The sequence below is a fragment of the Rattus norvegicus genome, chromosome 3, assembly GCF_036323735.1.
Source record: "Rattus norvegicus strain BN/NHsdMcwi chromosome 3, GRCr8, whole genome shotgun sequence".
NCBI lineage: Eukaryota > Metazoa > Chordata > Mammalia > Rodentia > Muridae > Rattus > Rattus norvegicus.
The window spans coordinates 93,273,984-93,301,008 of record NC_086021.1 but is presented as its reverse complement, the minus strand read 5'-3'; the positions used below and the strand labels follow the sequence as shown (position 1 = coordinate 93,301,008).

General features: G+C 37.9%; 1 protein-coding gene and 1 pseudogene across 1 annotated transcript; both read right to left on the bottom strand.

Moving 5' to 3' along the window:
* Positions 1 to 740: 740 nt before the first annotated feature.
* Or12e7 (olfactory receptor family 12 subfamily E member 7) lies at positions 741 to 1,685 on the bottom strand. Its single transcript, NM_001000665.1, has one exon. The coding sequence runs from the start codon at positions 1,683 to 1,685 to the stop codon at positions 741 to 743; it is 945 nt and encodes a 314-aa protein (NP_001000665.1).
* Positions 14,754 to 15,640, bottom strand: Olr565-ps (olfactory receptor pseudogene 565; annotated as a pseudogene).

Here is a 27,025-nt window from a genome sequence, read left to right as displayed (position 1 = left end):
CTAAAAATCATATTAATATTAACAATTTTATTAATTCATTTAGCAATTCAATAAAGCACATTGATATTAAAGTACTATTGTTAATTTTATATAATGCTGAATGAGAGAATCCCAGCATATGAGATAATAATTGGTTAAAATATTTTTTTTTTGGTTCTTTTTTTCGGAGCTGGGGACCAAACGCAGGGCCTTGCGCTTCCTAGGCAAGCGCTCTACCACTGAGCTAAATCCCCAACCCTTATTGGTTAAAATATTAACTGTGTATTTATAACACAAATTTCAAAAATTAGAAGTCTTGGGCTTAGCAGTTAAGAGCACTGACTGCTCTTCCAGAGGTCCTGAGTTCAATACCTAGCAACCAAATGGTGGTTCACAATCATCTATAATGGAATCTGATGCCCTCTTCTGGTGTGTCTGGAGAAGTTAACAGTGTACTCACATACATAAAATAAATAAAGCTTTTAAAAAATTTAGAAGTTTACTCTAAGTTTTCCTAATAAAACTGCTTCACATTGTACTTTATTTATATTAAAATATTTCTGTTTATCATATTTTATTAAATATATACAGATTAATATGCAGATTAGTTAAAAAAGAATATATTTCAGGCTATCATTCAAAAGTGCACAGACATTTTAGAAGCATAAACTGATTATATTTCAATGAAATGAATAAAAGATGACCTGTTTGTTCAGTAACTGTGTATGAAACAATCTGTCTTTGTTCCAGAGCTCCAAGGACTACTTTTTAGGTAACAGCTTTTTCAGTGCAGCAATCACTTCCTTGTTTCTAAGGCTGTATATCAGTGGATTGAACATGGGAGTCACAATAGTGTAAAACAGAGACAGCAGTTTGTCAATTCCTGGAGAATGGGTAGATTTTGGCCTCAAATAGGTAACAGTAGCTGATCCAAAAAACAAAAACACCACAAGCAAATGGGAAGAACATGTGGAAAATGCTTTTGCCCGTCCTGTGGCTGTTGGCAGCTTCAGAATGGTGGCAATGATTTTGCTGTAAGAGGCAAGTATCAGTGTGAAAGGGAAAGCAACAAACAGCATAGCCACTAAGTAGACAGACAGCTCATGTATTGAAGTATCCCCACAGGCCAGCTTGAGAATGGGCGGTAAGTCACAAAAGAAATGTTTTATTTGGTTAGAATTGCAAAAACGTAGAGAGAATATCTGACAGGTTTGTCCTATCTGGACTGGGATACCTCCCAGCCAGGAGCCTGCTGCCAGCCGAGTGCACTTTGTTGGGTTCATGACAAGAGGATAGTGCAGAGGATTACAGATGGCCACATAGCGGTCATAGGACATCACAGCCAGCAGGAAACACTCAGTGGCTCCCAGCATCAGGAAGAAACACATTTGTGTGGCACAGCTCAGTACAGATATGCTTCTGTCTTGAGTAGCAATGTTGAACAGAATCCTAGGAAGTGTGACTGATACATAACAGATTTCAAGAGTAGAAAAATTTGCCAGGAAAAAATACATGGGCTTCTGTAGTGCAGGATCAATTCTAGTTATCACAATTATGAAACTATTTCCAATCAAGATGATTAAGTAAATTATGGAGAACATCCCAAACAGAATCCCTTGTAAGTTAGGAAGGTCTGAAAATCCCAGGAGGAGAAACTGTGTCACAGTGGTAGCGTTGTCCTCTGCCCTGATTTCTGTGGATTTCATCTATAAGGATGATTCAAAGGAAAATGTAAAGCATTTTCTTGTCCTTGGATTCTTTTTATCATGCATAAAGTAATAGAAACACTCTTGCAAATTTTTCAGTGTCATGAACAAAAATTACATGCCTTCTACATGCTCCAAATGTTTTCAGAAAAAATTTTTTTGTTTGTCTTTTATATTTTCTTATATACTAAATGCTATGTGTTTGGGTGATTTTGGTTGTAAGCCATGCCATTAGGAAAATGGGCAATTTCTGTTTACATTTTTTAATAATTCATTTGTTCCTCAGATTGAAGGCTTCTAGTTATATTTGTGTTCTCCTGCCATTAATTTAAGGTTAGTTTTAATACATGGTTAAATACTCTTAAAATATTTAAAATAATTTCATGCTGTTTATTTTAATACCAAATGTAATTTCACATTATTATTTGGTTTATGTGTTATTTTTCTATGAAATTGCTGAATATCAGGATGCCACATTACATCGGATGCTACTTCTTATTATTCTGAATGTTCAGTGTAAAGATTTTAAATTGGAAATAAGTTATTTAATTCCATTTCCATGTTCATATGGCACTTAGATATAAACTCAAGATTGATTTAAAATTATCAGATCATCTTTTTTTTTTAATGAAGGGAAGGTAGTCTATGTGTCTACTGCAGGAAAGAGGATTTACCATTTCTCAACCTAAAGATTTCTAAATATTTCCATCAACCCAGTCAACTTTATTGCACACATTGCTGTGGGAATTGAAACAGTCACATTGGTGTGTTTCTTTTCATTGTTTTCTTGTAAACGTGTCTTGACATAATTATTCCATTTTATTGAATTTTTCCAGATTTTCACAATGAATTGTTTGAAAATCCTTGAATGAATTTCCTAAAAAGCTATGACTATACTGACCCTTTTTCTCTAAGTTAATATGTTTCTATGCAAACATTTTAGTTATCTATCCATTTCCCTATATTTATGCTATCTACTCCCATAAATGTATTTAACTTCATTTGATAGCAGTTTTATCTTTCTACATAATGTGACTTGTAGTCACTATTGGGAATGTAAGAATTATAATTTCCAATTTTACATAATTTTTCCATTATGGCATTATTTTCAATATTTATTGCCCAATTGCCACATTGTTATCTACCTAAAGAGAGAGAGACAAACTAGCACAGTTAGAGAGTTCTGACCTCTAAAAATAATTTTAAAACTGGGCATGGTGTGTGTTCAAGAGTTCATATACCAAACACTTATGTGAGATGGAAATCACATTTTTCAAATTTTAACATGTAATTGTTTTCCATTTCAGACTTTCACATTAAAAATTAAAACATTAGATAAAATAAGGACTACCTAGTAAACTATATAATACTCTCAGTAAAAATATGGATATTTCAAAATAATTTAATATTATATTGTGAAAATTATATATATATATATATATATATATATATGGAATAGTAAATTCCAAATAAATCCTCACATTGTTGAAGTATGTCTCCAAGTGGTAAAAACTGAAGTACAAAGTTATATTTTCTTAAATAATAAGTTATGGAATAATTAAATTTCTTTTTTAACTACTTAATTAAATCTAGAACTTATTATAAAGGCAATGATTAAATAGAAAAGAAAATTATTAGTTTAAAATATTTCATGGTATATTCATGCTATACATATTGTATTTTGGTAGATAATTATTGCCCTCAAAATGATCATCCCAGAAGGTTGAAAAAGTACTAATATAAAAGCGATGGTGTAATAGATTTCTAAATAAAAGTCTAATCATACTTCCAAACTACTAAATGGAAAGCAGCATTAGCCAGAATTGTATTCTTCTATAGCTATAAGAAATCTTCTGTTTATTTTTATTTTGTTTTCTGGTTTGGGGAGGGAACATCTCAATTTTTCATTTTTAAAACTATCCTCAGATTTATTCACATTCTGGGACTTGACCATTTAATGTTACATGTCAACATGATATTGGAAGTATACTGATATATTTAAATGGGACTGATGTAGTTTTTTTTTTTTTTTTTGTGACATGGCAGTTCCAGCCTACACACTCTAGGCAAGCATTCTTATATTTTTCTGCCTATGAAATTTGGTGTCTCTAAGATGTTTGCCCTGACTGCTATTGTTTCTGACTGAAAAAACGTTTGGAAAACGCAAACAATACTCTAAGAAAGAAAGCCACTAGCACTTTTTTGAAATACAGGCACTTTTATTTTATTCAAGAACTTTATGCTTATTTATCTGTTATCTTCTTTGAATGAAAGATTGGCCTTCCTAAAGTTTCATGATGCACAGGATTTATATTTCTCTGACCAAATTCATAAAAAGTGAAGATAAATATTGAAAGTCCTATATGGTTACAGGAATTAAAAAGGTTTTTCTCTTTGCAAAAAATCACTGAACACACACACACACACACACACACACATGTTAAAAGTCGTATAATATTTTTATAATCACTTACAGTATTTATTCCTTAACTCCAACAACACCATTGACTGTAGTAGGTGGCACACATGTTTTAACGAAATTCATTTTTCTATCATCCTAAAATGTTGAAATTTTAAAATCTATGACCTCCAACTTATTCCTATGAAGCAGATAAATATGTGAATGGCTGAAATTAAGGCTTTGACAAAAGATAAATAATACCTATAATTGAAAAAAATTATGTTAACAAGTTGATACAGGTTACCATATAAGATGGTGTCTGTGTTAGTTTTCTTTAATACACTGGCCTTTTATACAATATTATATTCTTCATATTTTTCTTCTTTGAGCTATATCATAAAATATGAGAAGACTAAAAAATAAACAATATTTGAAATAAAAATTTAGATAAGATTTGTTCCAATTTTCTTTTTCAATTCCATCTCATATTGGTATTTAAAAGAGACAAGTTCAAATATATATTTGGCATAGGTAGGCATGTAGTTTGAGGTCATATTAGGTTAAATCTACATCTTACCTTTATTGAGTTGTAAAAGAAAATGTTAAGTAACTTTGGGTTTTAAGCCTTTAATTTTTTTAATCTGTTCAAGCAAAACACTTTCAAGCATTTTAATGTACTGTCAAACACAAGTGCTGTTTAAATAGGAAATTATATCCACTCTGGGGATATCATGGTCCTTCCCCATGCTATGGCCTGATTCAAGAAAATTCTCCTTCCAGTCCAAAAGTTAAGCAATAGGATGTATACATTAAATGAGAAAAATAAAATGAAATAGAAGTAACTGCTCCCATATACATTTTGGTTTTATTTACAGTTTTGTGATTATGAAGAAAAATGAACATTGAAAGGAGTGTTAGAAATTGGCAACAGTGTGTATGTTCAGAAGTGTTTGTGCTTGACACTTGCCCCTGTCTAACCCTATATATAGATCCCTATGTCAGAGAAATAAAGGAAGAGTAAGAAGATAATCGATGCTGACATAGACACCCTACACATTGATGATTATATCCTCATTAATACTTCCATTTAATCCACATGTGATGTGCATTTATAAAATAAATACATGCTTTTATTTAAAGTTCAGTCTTAATCACTGATTTAATATATTTATATCTCTACATGAAAACTATTTTTCAGTAAACAGCCTGTCAGGATTCTATGTAAAACGACTTGCCAATATTACCAATATTCATTTTCTTAGTTCAAACTTCATACTTACCTTTTAAATTTTAATCATTAATGAATTAATTTCCTTTAATCTTGTTTCCTTTCCCTCCTCTTCTCCTATCCTTTTCTCTAGCCACTTCTCCACACTTTCTTTTCAGTGGGTGGTGTTGGGGCGGGACAGGGGCGGGGGCAGGGGCAGGGACAGGGGAGGCTCCCAAGGATATCAGCCCACTCAGGCATATCTAGCATTAAGATTAGGCACATCTTCTCCTATTGAGGCTAGATGAGGGAGTCGAGTTGGCTTAGTCCAGTCAGTCAACAGAGTCAGAGATAGCCCTTGCTGTTAGGAATCCCACATGAAGACCAAACTACACAACTGTTACATACACGCAGATACCCTAGGTCAGTCACATGCACAGTCTCTCTGGCAGTTCAGTCTCCTTGAGTTCCTATGGGCCCAGGTTACTTGATTCAGCACTTCTTGTTTTGGTCTCCTTGACTCCTTTGGCTCCTACAATCTTTTCTTCCCCCCTTCTGCAGGATTACCCAAGCTGCACATGATGTTTGGCTGAGGGTCTCTGCATCTGTTTCCATTAGTTGCAGGTGAGTTGCATATCTGATGGGAGTATGTTAGGCTCCTGTGTGCAAATGTAACAGAGTATCAGAGTGACAGTGGTGGGATCTTTTTCAGGTCATGGGTATCAAACTGGGCCAGTCTTTGGTTGACTACTTCAGTTTCTGCTATACTTTTACCAGTGCACATCTTGTAGGCAGGGAAAATTGTAGGCCAGAGGTTTTCTGGCTGGGTTCATGTCTTACCTAGTCACAGGAGATGGTTAGTTCAGACTTCATATCCCCCATTCTGAGGAGTCTTAGCTAGTGTCACCCTCATAAGTTACTAAGAGTTTCTATTGTTCTAGGTTTCTAGGTTGTCCCAGGGATGTTCTCCTACCCCATTCCACTTGTCTCTCCCAGTACTCTCTTCCTCTGCCCTCCCAACACCTGACCACTCATGCTTCCACCCACCCTTCCACAAATATAGAGTCTATAGAGGAATTTTAGTCTAGTAACATGGGTGCTCTGGCAAATGATCACTTCCAAAGATATGATCTGGCTGGAATGCAGACAGTCACACACCTTTAATCTCTTCGGCTGGAATACACATTTTTAACTCCTCTGTCGAGAATTCTGCCATGTCCCTAGGACACACCTTTGAATCATCTGGCTGGAATGCACAAGGCCCTTTAGTATACCCTTTAATCCATGGCATCTAGTTGAGGGGCAGATAAAGTTATGAAGTGATGAATCTGAGAAAAAAACTGATAGAATGAGTTTGAGATAAGATATTCCCAACTCTCAGAACAGAGAGGAAAGAGGCTCCTTAAAGAACAGTGAGAGAGAAAAAGTTCAGTTCAGTTCAGAGAGGAGAGGAGTCAGTTGGGAGCAGTTTAGTTCAGAGGCAGTTTTTCCAAGCAGAGCAATTCAGTCAGAAGCTGAGAGAAGCCAACTGCAATCAATGAACTTGGAGATGAGTTTCATCCAGAACAGCTTAATTAAACCAGCCAGCCTGACTTCAAAAGGACCTAGGAAGAATAAGTTTTGTCTGCAGTAAGTCTCAAGAGGTTTGAAACAATCTAGGCCTAGGTTAGCTGACAAAGGCTGGACGTTAAAGCCTTCAAGGCCTGGGCTTGCTGAGTATTAGATTGTATGGAGTCTAGAAGCTTCCACATCTAGGCTCTGGGATACATAGAACTTAGAAGAAACTACTTTGTGATCAGCCCGAGCCATGTAACTTAAAGCTTGAGTATGGCACTTATCTCATCACTTCATCTGAGGACATAAAAGTGACATTTACCTTTCCATCTGTCCATGTATGTGCTTAGTTTTGAACATTATGACTTACCTCTATCCCTTTCTCAGTGAGATTCACCTGTGGCCCTTATTCCTTCTTGTTACATAGCTCCTTTGGGTTTGTGGACTGTGGCATGGTTATCATTTACTTTGTAGCTAATATCCATATGTAACTTTTTTTAAAGATTTATTTATTTATTATATATAAGTACACTGTAGCTGTCTTCATATACACCAGAAGAGGGCATCGGATCTCTTTACAGATGGTTGTGAGCCACCATGTGGTTGCTGGGATTTGAACTCATGACCTCTGGAAGAGCAGTCGGGTGCTCTTAAACGCTGAGCCATCTCTCCAGCCCCATATGTAACTTAATACATACCAAATTTGTCTTCCTGGGTTTAGGTTACCCTGCACAAGATGCTTTTGTGTTTGTTTGTTTCTAGTTCCATCTGTTTACCTATACATTTCACAATGACATTTTTAATAGCCAAGTATATTCCATTGTGTAGAAGCACTACAATCTACTTATCCATTCTTCCATGGAGGTATATCTAGTTTGTTTCCAGTTTCTGGCTACTATGAATAAAATTGCTGTGAACATCATCAAACAAGTGTTCTTGTCCCATGGTTGATCAACTTTGGGTATATCCCCAGGAGTGGTACAGATGGGTCTTAAAGCTATTTACAATTTTCTGAGAAACCACCAAATTCATTTCCAAAGTGACTGCACAAGTTTGCACTCCCACCAGCAAGGGAGCAGTGTTCCCCTTGTTCAACATCTTTACCAGCGTGAGCTGTCCCTTGAGATTTGGAACTAAGCCATTCTGATCAGTATAAGATGGGAACTCAGAGTCATTTCCATTCGTGTTTCCATGATGAATAAGACTGTTGAGCATTTATTTAAGTGCTTCTCAGCCATTCAAGATTCCTCTGTTGAGAATTCTTTTAGAAGATCTGTATCCCATTTTCAAATATGATTATTTGATTTTTTTGCTGTCTAGTTTCTTTCATTTTTTAATATATATTTTGTATACATGTCAGGTGTGGGATTGGTGAAGATTTTTCCACTTCTCTATGCTGGTGTTTTGTCCTTTTGATTACAGAAGCTTTTCATTTCTACGTGGCCCCATTTATTTATTCCCCATTTATTTATTGATCTTACTGCCAGTGCTATTGGTGTTCTGTTCAGAAAGTCTTCTCCTATGCCAATGCATTCAAGGCTATTTCACAGTTTCTCTGTCAGGTTCAATGTGTCTAGAATTATGTTGAGGTTTTGGACCACTTGGATATAAGTTTTATGAAGGGTGATAGAATGGGCCTATTTTCAGGGGCATGCCCACCTGCTCTGAACCAGTTGCAACCTCTCTCCTCAGCTCCCTTGTCTGCCCGTTGCTCTGTTGCCTTCTATAACTCCCACAGAACAAGCTAGATTCTGCTACACTAAGTACCCTCAGATCAAGGCTGCCACTGGAGTCTTGCTGAAGGGGGACAGGAGAACATCAGGTTAGGCCTTCTTTCGGGATACCTACTGTACCAGGAATAGCAAGGGAAAACCACATGGCCAAAGGCTAGTGTAAGAACACAAACAATAAAAGCCAGGGCTACAGGGCACTTTCAGAGTAAAGCTATCCCACTACAGCAAGCCATGAATATTCTAACACAAATGATGTACAATAAAATGATCTTAAATAAAACCTTAAAAAGATAACTGATACCTTTAAAGCAGAAATGAATAAATCCATCAGAGAAATACAGGAAAATTCTATCAAACAGAGGGTTTTAAAAAGGAAAATACTAAATCCCTTATATAAACATTGGAAAAAATAATTAAACATGTGAAGTTTGATGCATCATTTAAATCTTGGTAATATTTATTTCACAAATGTGTGTTCCTTGCATTTGGGGCATAGATACTTTAATTGAGATGCCATCTTGATGGATTTTTTTCTTTGATGAATGTGCAGTATCTTTTCCCTTTTCTTTTTATTAATTTTGATTGAAAGATTATTTTGGAAGATATTAGAGTGACCATGCCAGATGGCTTCTTGGGTCAATTTTCTTGGAAAATCTCCTAGCCCTTAACTTGGAGATTTGATGTGAAGATGTTTTTCTTGTATGCAGCAGAATGATAGATGCTGTTTTCACATCTATTTTGTTTGTTTTTTTTTAACTGGAGATTGAGTTCATTATATTAAAGGGTATTGATAACCTATGGTTATCAATTCTTGTTACTTTGATATTGACAGGTGACAGGTGTATGGTTTTCTATGTCTACTCGTGTTTCCTTTCTTTTGGTTTGGCTGGTATAAAATATTTTCCTGTGTTTTTACAGGAATATTTAATTTTCGTGGGTTGGAATTTTTCTTCCAGTACTTTCTGTACTTGCTGGAAGCAAGGATAGATACTGTTTAATTTGGTTTTGTTATGGAATATGTTCTATTCTCTATCTACAGTGATTGAAAGTTTTGCTGATTATAGTAATCTGAGCTGATATCTGTAGTCTCCTAGAGTCTTCAAGATTCTCTTTTGAGAAGTCAATTGTAATCTGATAGGTCTGCCTATATAGTAGTTGGCCATTTTCCCTTGCAACTTTTAACACTCTGTTTGTTCTTTATATGTAGTGTTTTGATTATTATGTAGCTAGAGGCTTTTTTTTTTTCTTCTCCAATCTATTTGGTGTTCTGTAAGCTGCTAATACATTTATAGGTATCTCATTCTTTTTTATTTTTTTTGTAGTTGTTGCATTGTTCTTTTTTTTTTATTATTATTAACTTGAGTATTTCTTAAATACATTTCGAGAGTTATTCCCTTTCCCGGTTTCTGGGCAAACATCCCCCTACCCCCTCCCCTTCCTTATGGGTGTTCCCCTCCCAACCCTCCCCCCATTGCCGCCCTCCCCCCAACAGTCTAGTTCACTGGGGGTTCAGTCTTAGCAGGACCCAGAGCTTCCCCTTCCACTGGTGCTCTTACTAGGATATTCCTTGCTACCTATGAGGTCAGAGTCCAGGGTCAGTCCATGTATAGTCTTTAGGTAGTGGCTTAGTCCCTGGAAGCTCTGGTTGCTTGGCATTGTTGTACATATGGGGTCTCGAGCCCCTTCAAGCTCTTCCAGTTCTTTCTCTGATTCCTTCAACGGGGGTCCTATTCTCAGTTCAGTGGTTTGCTGTAGGTATCTCATTCTTTAAGTTAGGAAATTTTTCTTCTCTGATTTTGTTGAAAGGCCTTTCAGCTAAGAATTTTCTTCTGTTGCTATTAGTCTTAGGTTTGTCCTTCTCATAGGTCCCCTCTTTCCTGGATAATTTGTGTCAGAAACTTTTTACACTTAAAGCCTTATTCTAATATATCAATTTGTTCGACAATATTTTCCTTTTTTGTTTTTCAAAAGAGTTATTAATTTATTATATATAAGTACACTGTAGCTGCCTTCAGACACACCGGTAGAGGGCATCAGATCCCATTACAGATGGTTGTGAGCCACCATGTGGTTGCAAGGATTTAAACCCAGGACCTCTGGAAGAGCAGTTAGTGTTCTTAACCAATGAGCCTTCTCTCCAGCTCTTCCTTGACAATATTTTCTATGCCTGTGATTCTTTCATCCATCACTTTCAGTGTATTGCTTGCAATTGTAGTTCCTATTGGTTTACCTAGATTTTCTGTCTCCAGGATTTCCGTAATTCAGGTCCGTGTATGTGTGTGTGTGTGTGTGTGTGTGTGTGTGTGTGTGTGTGTGTGTGTGTATGCTTGCGTGTATTGCTGCTTCCTTTCTCATTTTCAGGACTTTAACAGACTTATTCATTTCTTTTAAGCAGTTGACTGCATTTTTATATCTTTATTTATTTATGGGATTTATTTTCTCTTTAAAGATCTCCATCATGTTCATAAGATCGAATTTAAATAATTTTCTCGTGCTTCATCTATGTTAGAATATCCAGGGCTTGCTACTGCAGGGTAGCTAGACACTGGTAGAATTATATTGCTTTGGCTATTGATTGTTTTTATGCTGGCCTGTAGCAATTTGTATTTTGGGGTTATTACATTTTTAGATTCTGATTTTGTTAAATGGGTATATTTTTACATGTTTTCCTCCTTTGTTTCTGTTTGCTCTTTGTTATTCTAGCCTTAGTGGCCTTGGTTTCTGGTGATTAGCAAGTCTTCAGATCCAGTAGAGTGTTTCCCCAGTGCCTTTTTTATTGCCTGTTAAGATCAGTGGGGTTTTTTGGTAATAATGTTACTTCTGCATTTCCTAGATGAAGTTTAGCTTGTGTTCTCTGATGCCAGTATGGCCTCCAGAATAGCAGGAAGGTGTGGGCTGAAATATGAAGCCAATGGGATGCAGTCCAGTTTATAGCTCCTGGATGTGCTTTAAGGGAAATTGATAGATATATGGGATAGAGCATTGTGCATCATCTTACATGGAGCCTTTGTTATTTGTGTGACTTAAGGGAAAACAGGACTTAGGGAAAGAGTTCTGAAGTAGAATATGGATCCCAGAGGATGATATCTCATATTAACATCTTAGTAACATTTATTTTCTTTCATAGCAACATTTATCATATATAAAACTTCATCTATAATCAAACATATATTGTACTTAATACAGTCATTACTAATAGAACTATGGACATCTAAATGATATTTTTAAGTCCTTATGCATTTAGTTAAGTAACATAAACTTTTCTTTAGTATGTGTGAGGCACTTGGTATTATTCTCAATACTACAAAAACCTGAATAAGGAAACCTGGCGATCTTATGTTTAAACTGAGTTCTTTGTAGAGTCATTTCTAATCCAAACTAAGTACATGAGTGCCTGTTTTTGAGCATATACTCATTGTTTACTATACATTTTCTTTCTCTTGATGTGCTAAAGGCCATGATCAAGCCTTGCTAATTGATTTAATTCCTCTGATTTGTTCAACCAAAGGAAGCAACAAAAAACACACGCACACACACACACACACACACACACACACACACACACACACACACACAAACCAGGGAAAGGTAGCACTACTCACAGCATGTTAGAGTACCCTAAATAATTCAGAAACTAAGAAAATTGCCCACAGACATGTTCTGGGTCCAACTTGATAGTGGCAGTTCCTCAATTAAGTTTCTGCTTGCCACAAGACTGACATTACCTTATGGTAAGTTCACAAAAACTGAAAAACATACCTATCTTCTTTAAGAAAAAGCCCACCCTAACAAGACTATTTCTTGTAAGAGAATTACAAGATTTGTTGTAATATAACAGCATTTCTGCTAATGACTAAAGATATTCCCAGTGTGCATTTTTGCCTAATGCTTGTGGTTTGAGATTAGAACTCTCAACTCTTCTAAGAGCTTCGTCATCATGTAGTCTAACTCACTGAACTAGTAAACCTAAGTAAATGCTTTCTTTAAAACCAATGAAATTTGTAAGTGAATATTATGCAAAGTTGTATGTATGAAAACTGAATGTCTAGTTATTTGGTAGTGTGTACAACACCATCCTTCAGCACATACAAATAAAATTTTATTTGGCAATATTGGCCATTTAAAAAACAAATGATACATACATAAACATGAATAGTTCTGAAATGTTACTGTGAACAAATTTAAAATCATTTTTTTCTCCATCTTTATTAAATTGGGTATTTCGTTTTTTTGTTACATTTTTTCTCCATCTTTATTAAATTGGATATTTTTTCTTTACATTTTTTCTCCATCTTTATTAAATTGGATATTTCTTATTTACATTTCAATTGTTGTTCCATTTCCTGGTTTAGAGGCCAACATCCCCCTAACCCCTCCCCCTCCCCTTTCATATGGTTATTCCTCTCCCCATCCTCCCCCCATTACTGCCCTCTCTCCAGCAATCCTGTTCACTGGGGCTTCAGTCTTGGCAGGACCAAGGGCTTCCCTTTCCACTGGTGCTCTTACTAGGCTATTCATTGCTACCTCTGCAGTTGGAGCCCAGGGTCAGTCCATGTATATAGTCTTGGGTAGTGGCTTAGTAAATTGGATATTTCTTATTTACATTTCAATTGTTATTCCCTTTTCTGGTTTCCAGGCCAACATCCCCCTAGTCTCTCCCCCTCCTCTTCCATATGAGTATTCCCCTCCCCATCCTCTCCGCATTACCACCCTCCCCCGAACAGTCATGTTCACTGGGGTCCAGCCTTGGTAGGGCAAAGGGCTTCCCCTTCCACTGGTGCCTCTGCTAGGTATTCATTGCTACCTATGAATTTGAAGCCCAGGGTCAGTCTTTGGGTAGTGGCTTAGTCCCTGGAAGCTCTGGTTGGTTGGCATTGTTGTTCATATGGGGTCTCAAGCCCCTTCAGCTCTTTCAGTCCTTTCTCTGATTCCTTCAACGGGGGTCCCGTTCTCAGTTCAGTGGTTTGTTGCTGGCATCCGCCTATGTATTTGCCATATTATGGCTGTTTCTCTCAGGAGAGATCTACATTTGGTTCCTGTCAGCCTGCACTTCTTTGTTTCATCCATCTTATCTAGTTTGGTGGCTGTATATGTATGGGCCACATGTGGGGCAGGCTCTGAATAAGTGTTCCTTCAGTCTTTGTTCTAAACTTTGCCTCCCTATTCCCTCCAAAGGGTATTCTTGTTCCCCTTTTAAAGAAGGAGTAGAGGGGTTGGGGATTTAGCTCAGTGGTAGAGCGCTTGCCTAGGAAGTGCAAGGCCCTGGGTTTGGTCCCCAGCTCCGGGAAAAAAAAGAAGCAGGAAAAAAAGAAAAAAAAAAAAAAAAGGAGTAAAGCACAAATTTAAAATCTTGTTTGGAATTTGCCATAATAAATTTCAGATAATTCTTTATGTTATACTTTCTCAATGTTGACATAATATTCTTCTTTTTTAAAGATTTATTTATTTATTTACTTATTTATTATATATAAGTACACTGTAGCTGTCTTCAGGCACACCAGAAAAAGGCATACGATCTCATTATAGATGGTTGTGAGCCACCATGTGGTTGTTGGGATTCAAATTTAGGACCTCTGAGAGCAGTCAGCACTCTTAACCACTAAGTCATCTCTGCAGCCTCATAATATTTTTCTTTCTTGGAGATAAATCATCAGAGTCACAATAATAACACCACACTTCTAAGTTGCAATGCACAGAAAGAGCAGGTTTTTAATTTTCATGCCTACATATGGCTGATGGCCATTTTAAGATTGTATATATGATTATACTTTAGTAGAAAATTATGAATATAGATGGAACATAAATAATAACACAGCACTAAGAAAGATCAGTGTCTCATTCACAAAGATTATCACACATAGCAAGTGAATCATGGGTGGGGGCCAATGTCAAAGAGGTGACTGGTTTGGTAGGAATACTCAAATGACAAGGAGAACATGTGCAAACCTTCCCTATGTAAACCAGGATTCTACTGATCTAAAAGCCCACCACTAGGCCTTAGCATAGAGGCCTACAGAAGGTGCTATAGCAGTAGCTAGAAAGTAGCTCTCTGTGACATCCAGGATAAGAGTATCCCCGTGTCATAGTTAATCAAAGAAAGTACTTCAGTTATTAATACACACAAGCATGCCATTATTTCTCATGTAACAATTTTCTCAGTGCAACCATGACTGCTACTTAACCTGTATTTAAGAGTTGAACATGAGGATCACAGTGGGGTTAAGAAGAGGAAGCAGTTTGTCAGTTCCTAGAGAATTGGAGGACTTTGACCTCTAATAAGTAACAGTGGTTGATCTAAAACTCCAAAAACAACACATTCAAATTAAAGAACATATTGTGAATGCTTTTGTCTCTCACATGGCTCTTGGCAACTTCAGGATGGTGGTAATGACTTTTCTATATGAAACAAGTATCAACATATGATGGGCTGCCACAAGGAGGATCACGATAAGTAGACAGACAACTCATTAAGAGAAATGTCTCCAGAGGCCAGCTTGAGAATGGTGGTATGTCACAGAAAAGGGGGTGGATTTGGTTTGAATTGAAGAAGTTTATAGGGAGTATCTGAAATGCTTGCCCAAACTGGAATGGTATGCTACTGAGCCAGAAGCCTTTTGTAAGCTATATGTACTTTTTTACTTTATTGGATTCATAAGGGATAGTGCAGAGGGTTGCAGATTGGAATATAAGGGTTATAGGACATCACAGCTAGAAGGAAACTGTCAATGGTTCCCTTCACAATAAGAAGCAGGTTTGTATTGCACAGGCTAGGGTGGATATACTTCTATTTTGACTACCAATGTTGAACAGAATCCTCAGAAGAGTGACTGATAAAAAAACAGATTTCCTGAGAAGAAAAGCTTGGCATAAAAATATACATAGGCTTCTGTAGTGCAGGAGCAATTTTCATAAGGAAAGTAATGAAGCTAATTCCAATTATGATAATCAAGTAAATTATAGAGAACTTCCCTAACTAAAACTATTGGGGATTGGGAAGTTCAGAACACCCCCAAAGGATGAATTATAATTGTGGAGGCCTTGTTCTTTGTCCTGATCTCTTGTGTTCAGTGCTTGGAAGTGATTCAGTCAGTAATACAAGTCACATTACTGTATTTGCTTTTCTTATGTTATATATCGGCTACAGGTACCATAGTCCAGAGCTTCCTAATACTTTTACAAGAATGTAAAATAGTACACATCATATATATTTTCTCCAATGTGAAATTTGTTTCTTGCCAGTGTGGAAATGCAGTAATAATTTTCAGTATATTTTTGCTTATTTATTTATTTATTTATTTATTTATTTATTTATTTGCATTGGTGTTCAGGAATTGCCTCACAAACCAGTTGCACTAGGGTCTCATTTAAACAGGACTGGTTTATTGAAACTATTCCCCAAGACTCAGAGTTATAGCTCAGACTCAGAACCTGGAAGCTATGGCGTTGGACACAATCCAGAGTGAAAGGGAAAGAGAAATTTGCTCCTAAGGAGATACAGATGTGTGGCAGGGTGTTTGGCCTTCTTCCAAGTTTCTTCAGCAGTCTAGACATAACAGTTCAAACTAGCTTGGATTTGAATGAAAGCCACGTTTGGAAAATTTCCATGAATAATAGTAATAATGAGATTTTGAACATAACAGGACATATGATCAGCCTGACCTCATCCTGAGCCAAATTATTTTTCTTTCTCTATACTCAACCTGCTTTTTATGTCAGCAACATGGGATGCCTTAAACATTTTAGTGTTATAAACCTTTAAATTTTTTTCTTTAAATTTTTATTCCTACTATACTTATCATAATTTATAGGGCCATATGCCTGATGCATGGAAAAGAAAAGAAAAAAACAAAACTAAAACAGATTTTAAAAGCATCCTCAGGGTTTGGGGATTTAGCTCAGTGGTAGAGCGCTTGCCTAGCAAGCGCAAGGCCCTGGGTTCGGTCCCCAGCTCTGAAAAAAAGAAAAGAAAAAAGAAAAAGCATCCTCAGGAATGTATACTTAATTGAATTCATATTGCATTAGTCAATAGCTGCATTTTTTCAATGAAAATCTTTTGTTACAATCGCCATTATTCCCATCATCAGATCCATAGCTCTCATCTTGGGGACTTGCTTCTCTTATCATAATTGTCCCTGATTTGTGGGTCTATAATTTGATTGCTGTTGTCCATTATAATTTCTAAAGTCATTATAGTTTCTTTTTTCTCTTTTTTATTGGATATTTTCTTTTTTTACTATTTTTTTTTTTTTTTTTGGTTCTTTTTTTTTTTCGGAGCTGGGGATCGAACCCAGGGCCTTGCGCTTCCTAGGTAAGCGCTCTACCACTGAGCTAAATCCCCAGCCCCTGGATATTTTCTTTATTAACATTTCAAATGTTATCCTCTTTCCTGGTTTCTCTTCCTGAAACCAGCTCTCCCACCTCTCCTCCCCCTGCTTCTATGAGAGTGCTCCCTCCACTCCCACTCCCTCCAGGCTCCCTGCCTTGACATTTCATTATACTGGGGCATCCAGCCATCACAGGACCAAGGCCCTCTTCTCTCATTTATGCCCAACCAGGTCATCCTCTGCTATATATATAGCTGGAGCCATGGATCCCTCCTTGTGTACTCTTTGGATGGTGGTTTAATCCCTGGGAGCTCGGGGGGTATGGTTGGTTGATATTGTTGTTGTTCTTATGGGGTTGCAGCTCCCTTCTGCTGTTTCAGTCCTTTCTCTAAGTCCTCCACTGGGATCCCGTTCTCAGTTCAGTGGTTGGCTGCAAGCATCAGCATCCGGTATTTGTCAGGTTCTAGCAAAACCTCTCAGAAGATAGCTATACCAGGCTCCTATCAGCATGCCCTTCTTGGCATCCACAGTATTGTCTGGGTTTGGTGTCTTTATGTGGGATAGATCCCTAGATGGGGCAGTCTCTGGTTGGCCTTTCCTTCAGTCAGTCTCTGTTCTACATTTTGTCTCAGCATTTCCTTCTTGGGTCACCTCTTCTTTTGACTGGTGTGCCCTGACTTATTCACTTTAAAAATTCAAATGTACTATTAATGTTTGTATTATGTTTGTGTCATGCATGTGGCAGTGGAAGTACACTTTTTTTGGAGCTGCTTTCCTTCTCCATTTATATGGTTTCTAGGAACTCAAGTCATGAAGCTTGCACAGCATGGATCCTTATCTGCTGAGTCATCTTGTCAACCACACTGGCTATTTTTTAAGTTATTGTATCAGGGTTCTCTAGAGTCTAAGAACTTATGGAATGTATCTATGTATTAACGGAATTTACTGTGATGACTTACATTCTATAGTTCAACTAACAGAATAAGAGCAGGTGTGAGTGGGACGTCCAAGAATCTAGTAGTTGCTCAGTCCACGAGGCTAGTTGTTTCAGCTGGTCTTCTGTATAAGCTAGAATCATGAAGAAGTAGGTTCCAATAGATGTGCTGGCAAGTAAGTGCAAGCAGTCAAAGAAGAGTGTGTCTTGCTTCTTTCCTTGCCCTTATGTAGGCCTCCAGCAGAAAGTGTGGCCCACATTAAATGTGTGTACTACCCCCTGGATCTGGAGCTTGCTTTGTGTCATGCTGATTTGAATTAAGAGACTTGCTAGCCTCAGTCTCCTGAGATTAAAAGCATGTATTATCTTTCCTGGGCCTAAGATTTTCATGGCCACAAAGCCTCAAGATATCTAAATAAAGATCTAGGTGAGAAGGCTATGCCTTCTAGCCTCATGTTCTGTATCAAAGCTGTATCCTTCATTTCTGGTTTGTAGTTCTTTCCAGATGTAGTCAACTTAACAAGCAGGAATAGTCATTTCAGTTATTATATGTGTATACACGTATGTTTGTGTGGTTATGTGCAACTTGTATATCACAGTAAACAAAGACCAGAAACAACAAGATTTGTCTGTGTCCGTAATTACAGGCAATTGTCAGCAAACTTCCATGAGAAATGGGTCTTAAGCTCATGAGTCTAGAGGAATAATATATATTCTGCGTTGATATACTGTCACTCTACAACACCAACATCCACCACTAGCCTGCCTTTTATCTTTTAGATGGTAGTCATTTCAACTGGAAAAAACGTAACAGCACAATGTACTATAATATAGTTTCTTTAATGACTATAGTATTTAACAGATTTTATGCATTGGTCAGATATCTTAATGTCATACGCATGTCCTCTCATGAGCTTCTCACAGTCTTACTACTTATTTGTTGTCTTAGTATTGAATTGTTGAGTTCTATGTGTCTTTTTTTTTAATTTAAAAAATAATTCCTTTATTTTGAGAAACTCTTTTTTTTTTACTTTTTTAATGTTTTTTTGTTTTTTTTTTTTGTTTTTTTTTTTGTTTTTTTATTAACTTGAGTATTTCTTATATACATTTCAAGTGTTATTCCCTTTCCCGGTTTCCGGACAAACATCCCCTCCCCCTCCCCTTCCTTATGGGTGTTCCCCTCCCAACCCTCCCCCATTGCCGCCCTCCCCCCATAGTCTAGTTCACTGGGGGTTCAGTCTTAGCAGGACCCAGGGCTTCCCCTTCCACTGGTGCTGTTACTAGGATATTCATTGCTACCTATGAGGTCAGAGTCCAGGGTCAGTCCATGCATAGTCTTTAGGTAGTGGCTTAGTCCCTGGAAGCTCTGGTTGCTTGGCATTGTTGTACATATGGGGTCTCGAGCCCCTTCAAGCTCTTCCAGTTCTTTCTCTGATTCCTTCAACGGGGGACCTATTCTCAGTTCAGTGGTTTGCTGCTGGCATTCACCTCTGTATTTGCTGTATTCTGGCTGTGTCTCTCAGGAGCGATCTACATCCGGCTCCTGTCTGTCTGCACTTCTTTGCTTCATCCATCTTGTCTAATTGGGTGGCTGTATATGTAAGGGCCACATGTGGGGCAGGCTCTGAATGGGTGTTCGTTCAGTCTCTGTTTTAATCTTTGCCTCTCCCTTCCCTGCCAAGGGTATTCATTTTCCTCATTTAAAGAAGGAGTGAAGCATTCACATTTTGATCATCCGTCTTGAGTTTCGTTTGTTCTAGGGATCTAGGGTAATTCAAGCATTTGGGCTAATAGCCACTTATCAATGAGTGCATACCATGTATGTCATTCTGTGATTGGGTTAGCTCACTCAGGATGATATTTTCCAGTTCCAACCATTTGCCTACGAATTTCATAAACTCATTGTTTTTGATAGGTGAGTAATATTCCATTGTGTAGATGTACCACATTTTCTGTATCCATTCCTCTGTTGAAGGGGTTCTGGGTTCTTTTCATTTTCTGGCTATTATAAATAAGGCTGCGATGAACATAGTGGAGCACGTGTCTCTTTTATATGTTGAGGCATCTTTTGGGTATATGCCCAAGAGAGGTATAGCTGGATCCTCAGGCAGTTCAATGTCCAATTTTCTGAGGAACCTCCAGACTGATTTCCAGAATGGTTTTACCAGTCTGCAATCCCACCAGCAATGGAGGAGTGTTCCTCTTTCTCCACATCCTCGCCAGCATCTGCTGTCACCTGAGTTTTTGATCTTAGCAATTCTCACTGGTGTGAGGTGAAATCTCAGGGTTGTTTTGATTTGCATTTCCCTTATGACTAAAGATGTTGAACATTTCTTAGATGTTTCTCAGCCATTCGGCATTCCTCAGCTGTGAATTCTTTGTTTAGCTCTGAACCCCATTTTTTAATAGGGTTATTTGTTTCCCTGCGGTCTAACTTCTTGAGTTCTTTGTATATTTTGGATATAAGGCCTCTATCTGTTGTAGGATTGGTAAAGATCTTTTCCCAATCTGTTGGTTGCTGTTTTGTCCTAACCACAGTGTCCTTTGCCTTACAGAAGCTTTGCAGTTTTATGAGATGCCATTTGTCGATTCTTGATCTTAGAGCATAAGCCATTGGTGTTTTGTTCAGGAAATTTTTTCCAGTGCCCATGTGTTCCAGATGCTTCCCTAGTTTTTCTTCTATTAGTTTGTGTGTGTCTAGTTTGATGTGGAGGTCCTTGATCCACTTGGACTTAAGCTTTGTACAGGGTGATAAGGATGGATCGATCTGCATTCTTCTACATGTTGCCCTCCAGTTGAACCAGCACCATTTGCTGAAAATGCTATCTTTTTTCCATTGGATGGTTTTGGCTCCTTTGTCAAAAATCAAGTGACCATAGGTGTGTGGGTTCATTTCTGGGTCTTCAATTCTATTCCATTGGTCTATCTGTCTGTCTCTGTACCAATACCATGCAGTTTTTATCACTATTGCTCTGTAATACTGCTTGAGTTCAGGGATAGTGATTCCCCCTGAAGTCCTTTTATTTTTGAGGATAGCTTTAGCTATCCTGGGTTTTTTGTTATTCCAGATGAATTTGCAAATTGTTCTGTCTAACTGTTTGAAGAAATGGATTGGTATTTTGATGGGGATTGCATTGCATCTGTAGATTGCTTTTGGTAAAATGGCCATTTTTACTATATTAATCCTGCCAATCCATGAGCATTGGATATCTTTCCATCTTCTGAGGTCTTCTTCAATTTCTTTCCTCAGTGTCTTGAAGTTCTTATTGTACAGATCTTTTACTTGCTTGGTTAAAGTCACACCGAGGTACTTTATATTATTTGGGTCTATTATGAAGGGTGTCGTTTCCCTAATTTCTCTCTCGCCTTGTTTCTCTTTTGTATAGAGGAAGGCAACTGATTTATTTGAGTTAAATTTATACCCAGCCACGTTGCTGAAGTTGTTTATCAGCTTTAGTAGTTCACTGGTGGAACTTTTGGGATCACTTAAATATACTATCATGTCATCTGCAAATAGTGATATTTTGACTTCTTCTTTTCCGATCTGTATCCCCTTGATCTCCTTTTGTTGTCTGATTGCTCTGGCTAGAACTTCAAGAACTATATTGAATAAGTAGGGAGAGAGTGGGCAGCCTTGTCTAGTCCCTGATTTTAGTGGGGTTGCTTCAAGTTTCTCTCCATTTAGTTTAATGTTAGCAACTGGTTTGCTGTATATGGCTTTTACTATGTTTAGGTATGGGCCTTGAATTCCTATTCTTTCCAGGACTTTCATCATGAAGGGGTGTTGAATTTTGTGAAATGCTTTCTCAGCATCTAATGAAATAATCATGTGGTTCTGTTCTTTCAGTTTGTTTATATAATGGATCACGTTGATGGTTTTCCGTATATTAAACCATCCCTGCATGCCTGGGATGAAGCCTACTTGATCATGGTGGATGATTGTTTTGATGTGCTCTTGAATTCGGTTTGCCAGAATTTTATTGAGTATTTTTGCGTCGATATTCATAAGGAAAATTGGTCTGAAGTTCTCTTTCTTTGTTGGGTCTTTGTGTGGTTTAGGTATAAGAGTAATCGTGGCTTCGTAGAAGGAATTCGGTAGGGCTCCATCTGTTTCAATTTTGTGGAATAGTTTGGATAATATTGGTATGAGGTCTTCTATGAAGGTTTGATAGAATTCTGCACTAAACCCGTCTGGACCTGGGCTCTTTTTGGTTGGGAGACCTTTAATGACTGCTTCTATTTCCTTAGGAGTTATGGGGTTGTTTAACTGGTTTATCTGTTCCTGATTTAACTTCGATACCTGGTATCTGTCTAGGAAATTGTTCATTTCCTGAAGATTTTCAAGTTTGTTGAATATAGGTTTTTATAGTAAAATCTGATGATTTTTTGAATTTCCTCTGAATCTGTAGTTATGTCTCCCTTTTCATTTCTGATTTTGTTAATTTGGACGCACTCTCTGTGTCCTCTCGTTAGTCTGGCTAAAGGTTTATCTATCTTGTTGTTTTTCTCAAAGAACCAACTTTTGGTTCTGTTGATCCTTTCTATGGTCCTTTTTGTTTCTACTTGGTTGATTTCAGCTCTGAGTTTGATTATTTACTCCCTTCTACTCCTCCTGGGTGTATTTGCTTCTTTTTGTTCTAGAGCTTTTAGGTGTGCTGTCAAGCTGCTGACATATGCTCTTTCCTGTTTCTTTCTGCAGGCACTCAGCGCTATGAGTTTTCCTCTTAGCACAGCTTTCATTGTGTCCCATAAGTTTGGGTATGTTGTATCTTCATTTTCATTAATTTCTAAAAAGTTTTTAATTTCTTTCTTATTTCTTCCTTGACCAGGTTATCATTGAGTAGAGCATTGTTCAATTTCCACGTATATGTGGGCATTCTTCCCTTATTGTTATTGAAGACCAGTTTTAGGCCGTGGTGGTCCGATAGCACGCATGGGATTATTTCTATCTTTCTGTACCTGTTGAGGCCCGTTTTTTGACCAATTATATGGTCAATTTTGGAGAAAGTACCATGAGGAGCTGAGAAGAAGGTATATCCTTTTGCTTTAGGATAGAATGTTCTATAAATATCCGTTAAGTCCATTTGGCTCATGACTTCTCTTAGTCTGTCGACATCACTGTTTAATTTCTGTTTCCATGATCTGTCCATTGATGAGAGTGGGGTGTTGAAATCTCCCACTATTATTGTGTGAGGTGCAATGTGTGTTTTGAGCTTTAGTAAGGTTTCTTTTACGTATGTAGTTGCCCTTGTATTTGGGGCATAGATATTTAGGATTGAGAGTTCATCTTGGTGGATTTTTCCTTTGATGAATATGAAGTGTCCTTCCTTATCTTTTTTGATGACTTTTAGTTGAAAATTGATTTTATTTGATATTAGAATGGCTACTGCAGCTTGCTTCTTCTGACCATTTGCTTGGAAAGTTGTTTTCCAGCCTTTCACTCTGAGGTAGTGACTGTCTTTGTGTCTGAGGTGTGTTTCCTGTAGGCAGCAGAATGCAGGGTCCTCGTTTCGTATCCAGTTTGTTAATCTATGTCTTTTTATTGGGGAGTTGAGGCCATTGATATTGAGAGATATTAAGGAATAGTGATTATTGCTTCCCGTTATATTCATATTTGGATGTGAGGTTATGTTTGTGTGCTTTCATTCTCTTTGTTTTGTTGCCAAGACAATTAGTTTCTTGCTTCTTCTAGGGTATAGCTTGCCTCCTTATGTTGGGCTTTACCATTTATTATCCTTTGTAGTGCTGGATTTGTAGAAAGATATTGTGTAAATTTGGTTTTGTCATGGAATATCTTGGTTTCTCCATCAATGTTAATTGAGAGTTTTGCTGGATACAGTAACCTGGGCTGGCATTTGTGTTCTCTAAGGGTCTGTATGACATCAGTCCAGGATCTTCTGGCCTTCATTGTTTCTGGCGAGAAGTCTGGTGTGATTCTGATAGGTCTGCCTTTATATGTTACTTGACCTTTTTCCCTTACTGCTTTTAATATTCTTTCTTTATTTTGTGCGTTTGGTGTTTTGACAATTATGTGACGGGAGGTGTTTCTTTTCTGGTCCAATGTATTTGGAGTTCTGTAGGCTTCTTCTATGTCTATGGGTATCTCTTTTTTTAGGTTAGGGAAGTTTTCTTCTATGATTTTGTTGAAGATATTTACTGGTCCTTTGAGCTGGGAGTCTTCACTCTCTTCTATACCTATTATCCTTAGGTTTGATCTTCTCATTGAGTCCTGGATTTTCTGTATGTTTTGGACCAGTAGCTTTTTCCCCTTTACATTATCTTTGACAGTTGAGTCAATGATTTCTATGGAATCTTCTGCTCCTGAGATTCTCTCTTCCATCTCTTGTATTCTGTTGGTGAAGTTTGTATCTACAGCTCCTTGTCTCTTCTTTTGGTTTTCTATATCCAGGGTTGTTTCCATGTGTTCTTTCTTGATTGCTTCTATTTCCATTTTTAATTCCTTCAACTGTTTGATTGTGTTTTCCTGGAATTCTTTCAGGGATTTTTGTGTCTCCTCTCTATGGGCTTCTACTTGTTTATTTATGTTTTCCTGGAATTTTTTCAGGGATTTTTGTGTCTCCTCTCTGTGGTCTTCTACTTGTTTATTTATGTTTTCCTGGAATTTTTTCAGGCATTTTTGCCATTCCTCTCTGTAGGCTTCTACTTGTTCTCTAAGGGAGTTCTTCACGTCTTTCTTGAAGTCCTCCAGCATCATGATCAAAAATGATTTTGAAACTAGATCTTGCTTTTTTGGTGTGTTTGGATATTCCATGTTTGTTTTGATGGGAGAATTGGGCTCCGATGATGCCATGTAGTCTTGGTTTCTGTTGCTTGGGTTCGTGTGCTTGCCTCTCGCCATCAGATTATCTCTAGTGTTACTTTGTTCTGCTATTTCTGACAGTGGCTAGACTGTCCTATAAGCCTGTGCGTCAGGAGTGCTGTAGACCTGTTTTCCTCTCTTTCAGTCAGTTATGGGGACAGAGTGACTGCTTTGGGGCGTGTAGTTTTTCCTCTCTACAGGTCTTCAGCTGTTCCTGTGGGCCTGTGTCTTGAGTTCACCAGGCAGCTTTCTTGCAGTAGAAAACTTGGTCTTACCTGTGGTCCCAAGGCTCAAGTTCGCTCGTGGGGTGCTGCCCACGGGCTCTCTGCAGCGGCAGCAACCAGGAAGACCTGTGCCGCCCCTTCCGGGTGCTTCAGTGCACCAGGGTTCCAGATGGTCTTTGGCTTTTTCCTCTGGCGTCCGAGATGTGTGTGCAGAGAGCAGTCTCTTCTGGTTTCCCAGGCTTGTCTGCCTCTCTGAAGGTTTAGCTCTCCCTCCCACGGGATTTGGGTGCAGAGAACTGTTTATCCGGTCTGTTTCCTTCAGGTTGCGGCGGTGTCTCAGGCAGGGGTCCTGCTGCTCCTGGGCCCTCCCCCACGGGAACCCAGAGGCCTTATACAGTTTCCTCTTGGGCCAGGGATGTGCGCAGGGGTGAGCAGTGTTGGTGGTCTCTTCCGCTCTGCAGCCTCAGGAGTGCCCACCTGACCAGGCGGTTGGGTCTCTCTCTCTCCCTATGTGTCTTTATAGTGGGGCTTCCACAGTTTTGTAGGTTTGACATCAAAGCTGTGGACATTTTATGTTGTTTGTTCTAATCTCATGGAGAATCATGTTGAAAGTATATGTCTACCTGAGCAAAAATATAGATAGCAGCAGAGAAGAACTTACTTCTGGAGGCTATCATGAATAATTAATTTATTTTTATTTTTTCCACCATTCCCTGAACAATTAATTTATATCTTCATTAAAGTTATTAGAAATTTTTGCTCCTTCAGGAGGAAGGAGCAATTTCAGTGTTTTATCAAAGAATGTTAATTCAGTACCCTTGTATCTACTTTATTAAATTATTGCTTAATCAGTTTGCTCAATTGAAAACTGTAACATAAATCTTGTGCCTCATTTTCCATTCTCATTTGTAATTGTCTCTTAGCAGGCTACACCTCTTTTCTTTCTAGTTTAAATGTTTACATAATTAATTAGAATGCTTGGATTATCTTTTATTCATCAGTACAAGTATCTAATTTCACAAGTAACTGTTTTATTCATATAATCTTTGAAAAGGACTTGATGAAATTTAAGAAATGTGAATGGATTAATAAAATCTTCCACAGAGATGGTCTGAATAAATTCAATGTCCTTCATTTGCTTTGTTTCAAACTGTCATACATTGTTTGCTGATGATCTATATAGAAATGTATTTCAGATAAAATCAGACATTTATTAGTCAAATTCTATTTTGCTCATATTAATAAGCTCAAAATTGTAAGGGCCACATGTGCCACAGAATAGCTATAAATGTTGTCTAACAAAAAATTATAACATAATCATTAAGGATGTAGTATGTATGCACCTGTGTGTGTGCATGCATGCTGAGTGTGCAAACGTGCACAAGAACAAATGCGTACACTTACAAGTGCTTGTCTGTGCCCACACAGACGACAGAGGAGAATATATATAACCTTCTCTATAGATATTCACAGTATTTTTTTTTAATTTTTTATTTTATTTTTCCATCTTTATTAAATTGGGTATTTCTTATTTACATTTCAAATGTTATTCCCCTTTTGGTTTCCAGGCCAACATCCCCCTAACACCTTCCCCTCCCCTTCTATTTGGGTGTTTTCCTCCCCATCCTCCCCCCATCACCGTCCTCCCTCCAACAATCCTGTTCACTGGGGGTCCAGCCTTGGCAAGACCAAGTGGTTCCCCTTCCACTGGTGCCCCTACTAGGTTATTCTTTTCTACCTCTGAATTTGGAGCCCAGGATCAGTCCATGTTTTTTAGGATATCTAAAAAGAATTTTTTTTAAAAAAGAAGTTAGAGAAAGGTCTGAAGGAAGGGAAGGAGTTTGCAACACTATGGGAAGAACAACAATATCAACAAACCAGATTCCCCTAGAGTTTCCAGGGACTAAATCACCAACCAATGAGTACACATTGGGGGGACCTGTGGCTCCAACCGCATATGTAGCAGAGGATTGCATTGTCTGGCATCAGTCGGTCCTTGGTCCTGTGAAGGCTCTTTTCCAGAGTGTAGGGGAATGCCAGGGTGTTGAAGTGGACATGAGTGGGTGGGATGGGGAGCATCCTCATAGAAGCAGGGGACAGGGCGATGGGATAGCGAGTTTCTGGTGGGAAAACTGGGAAAGTG

Coding starts and splice junctions, on each gene's coding strand:
- Or12e7 (NM_001000665.1), bottom strand. CDS start 1,685: ATGAAATCCACAGAAATCAGGGCAGAGGACAACGCTACCACTGTGACA.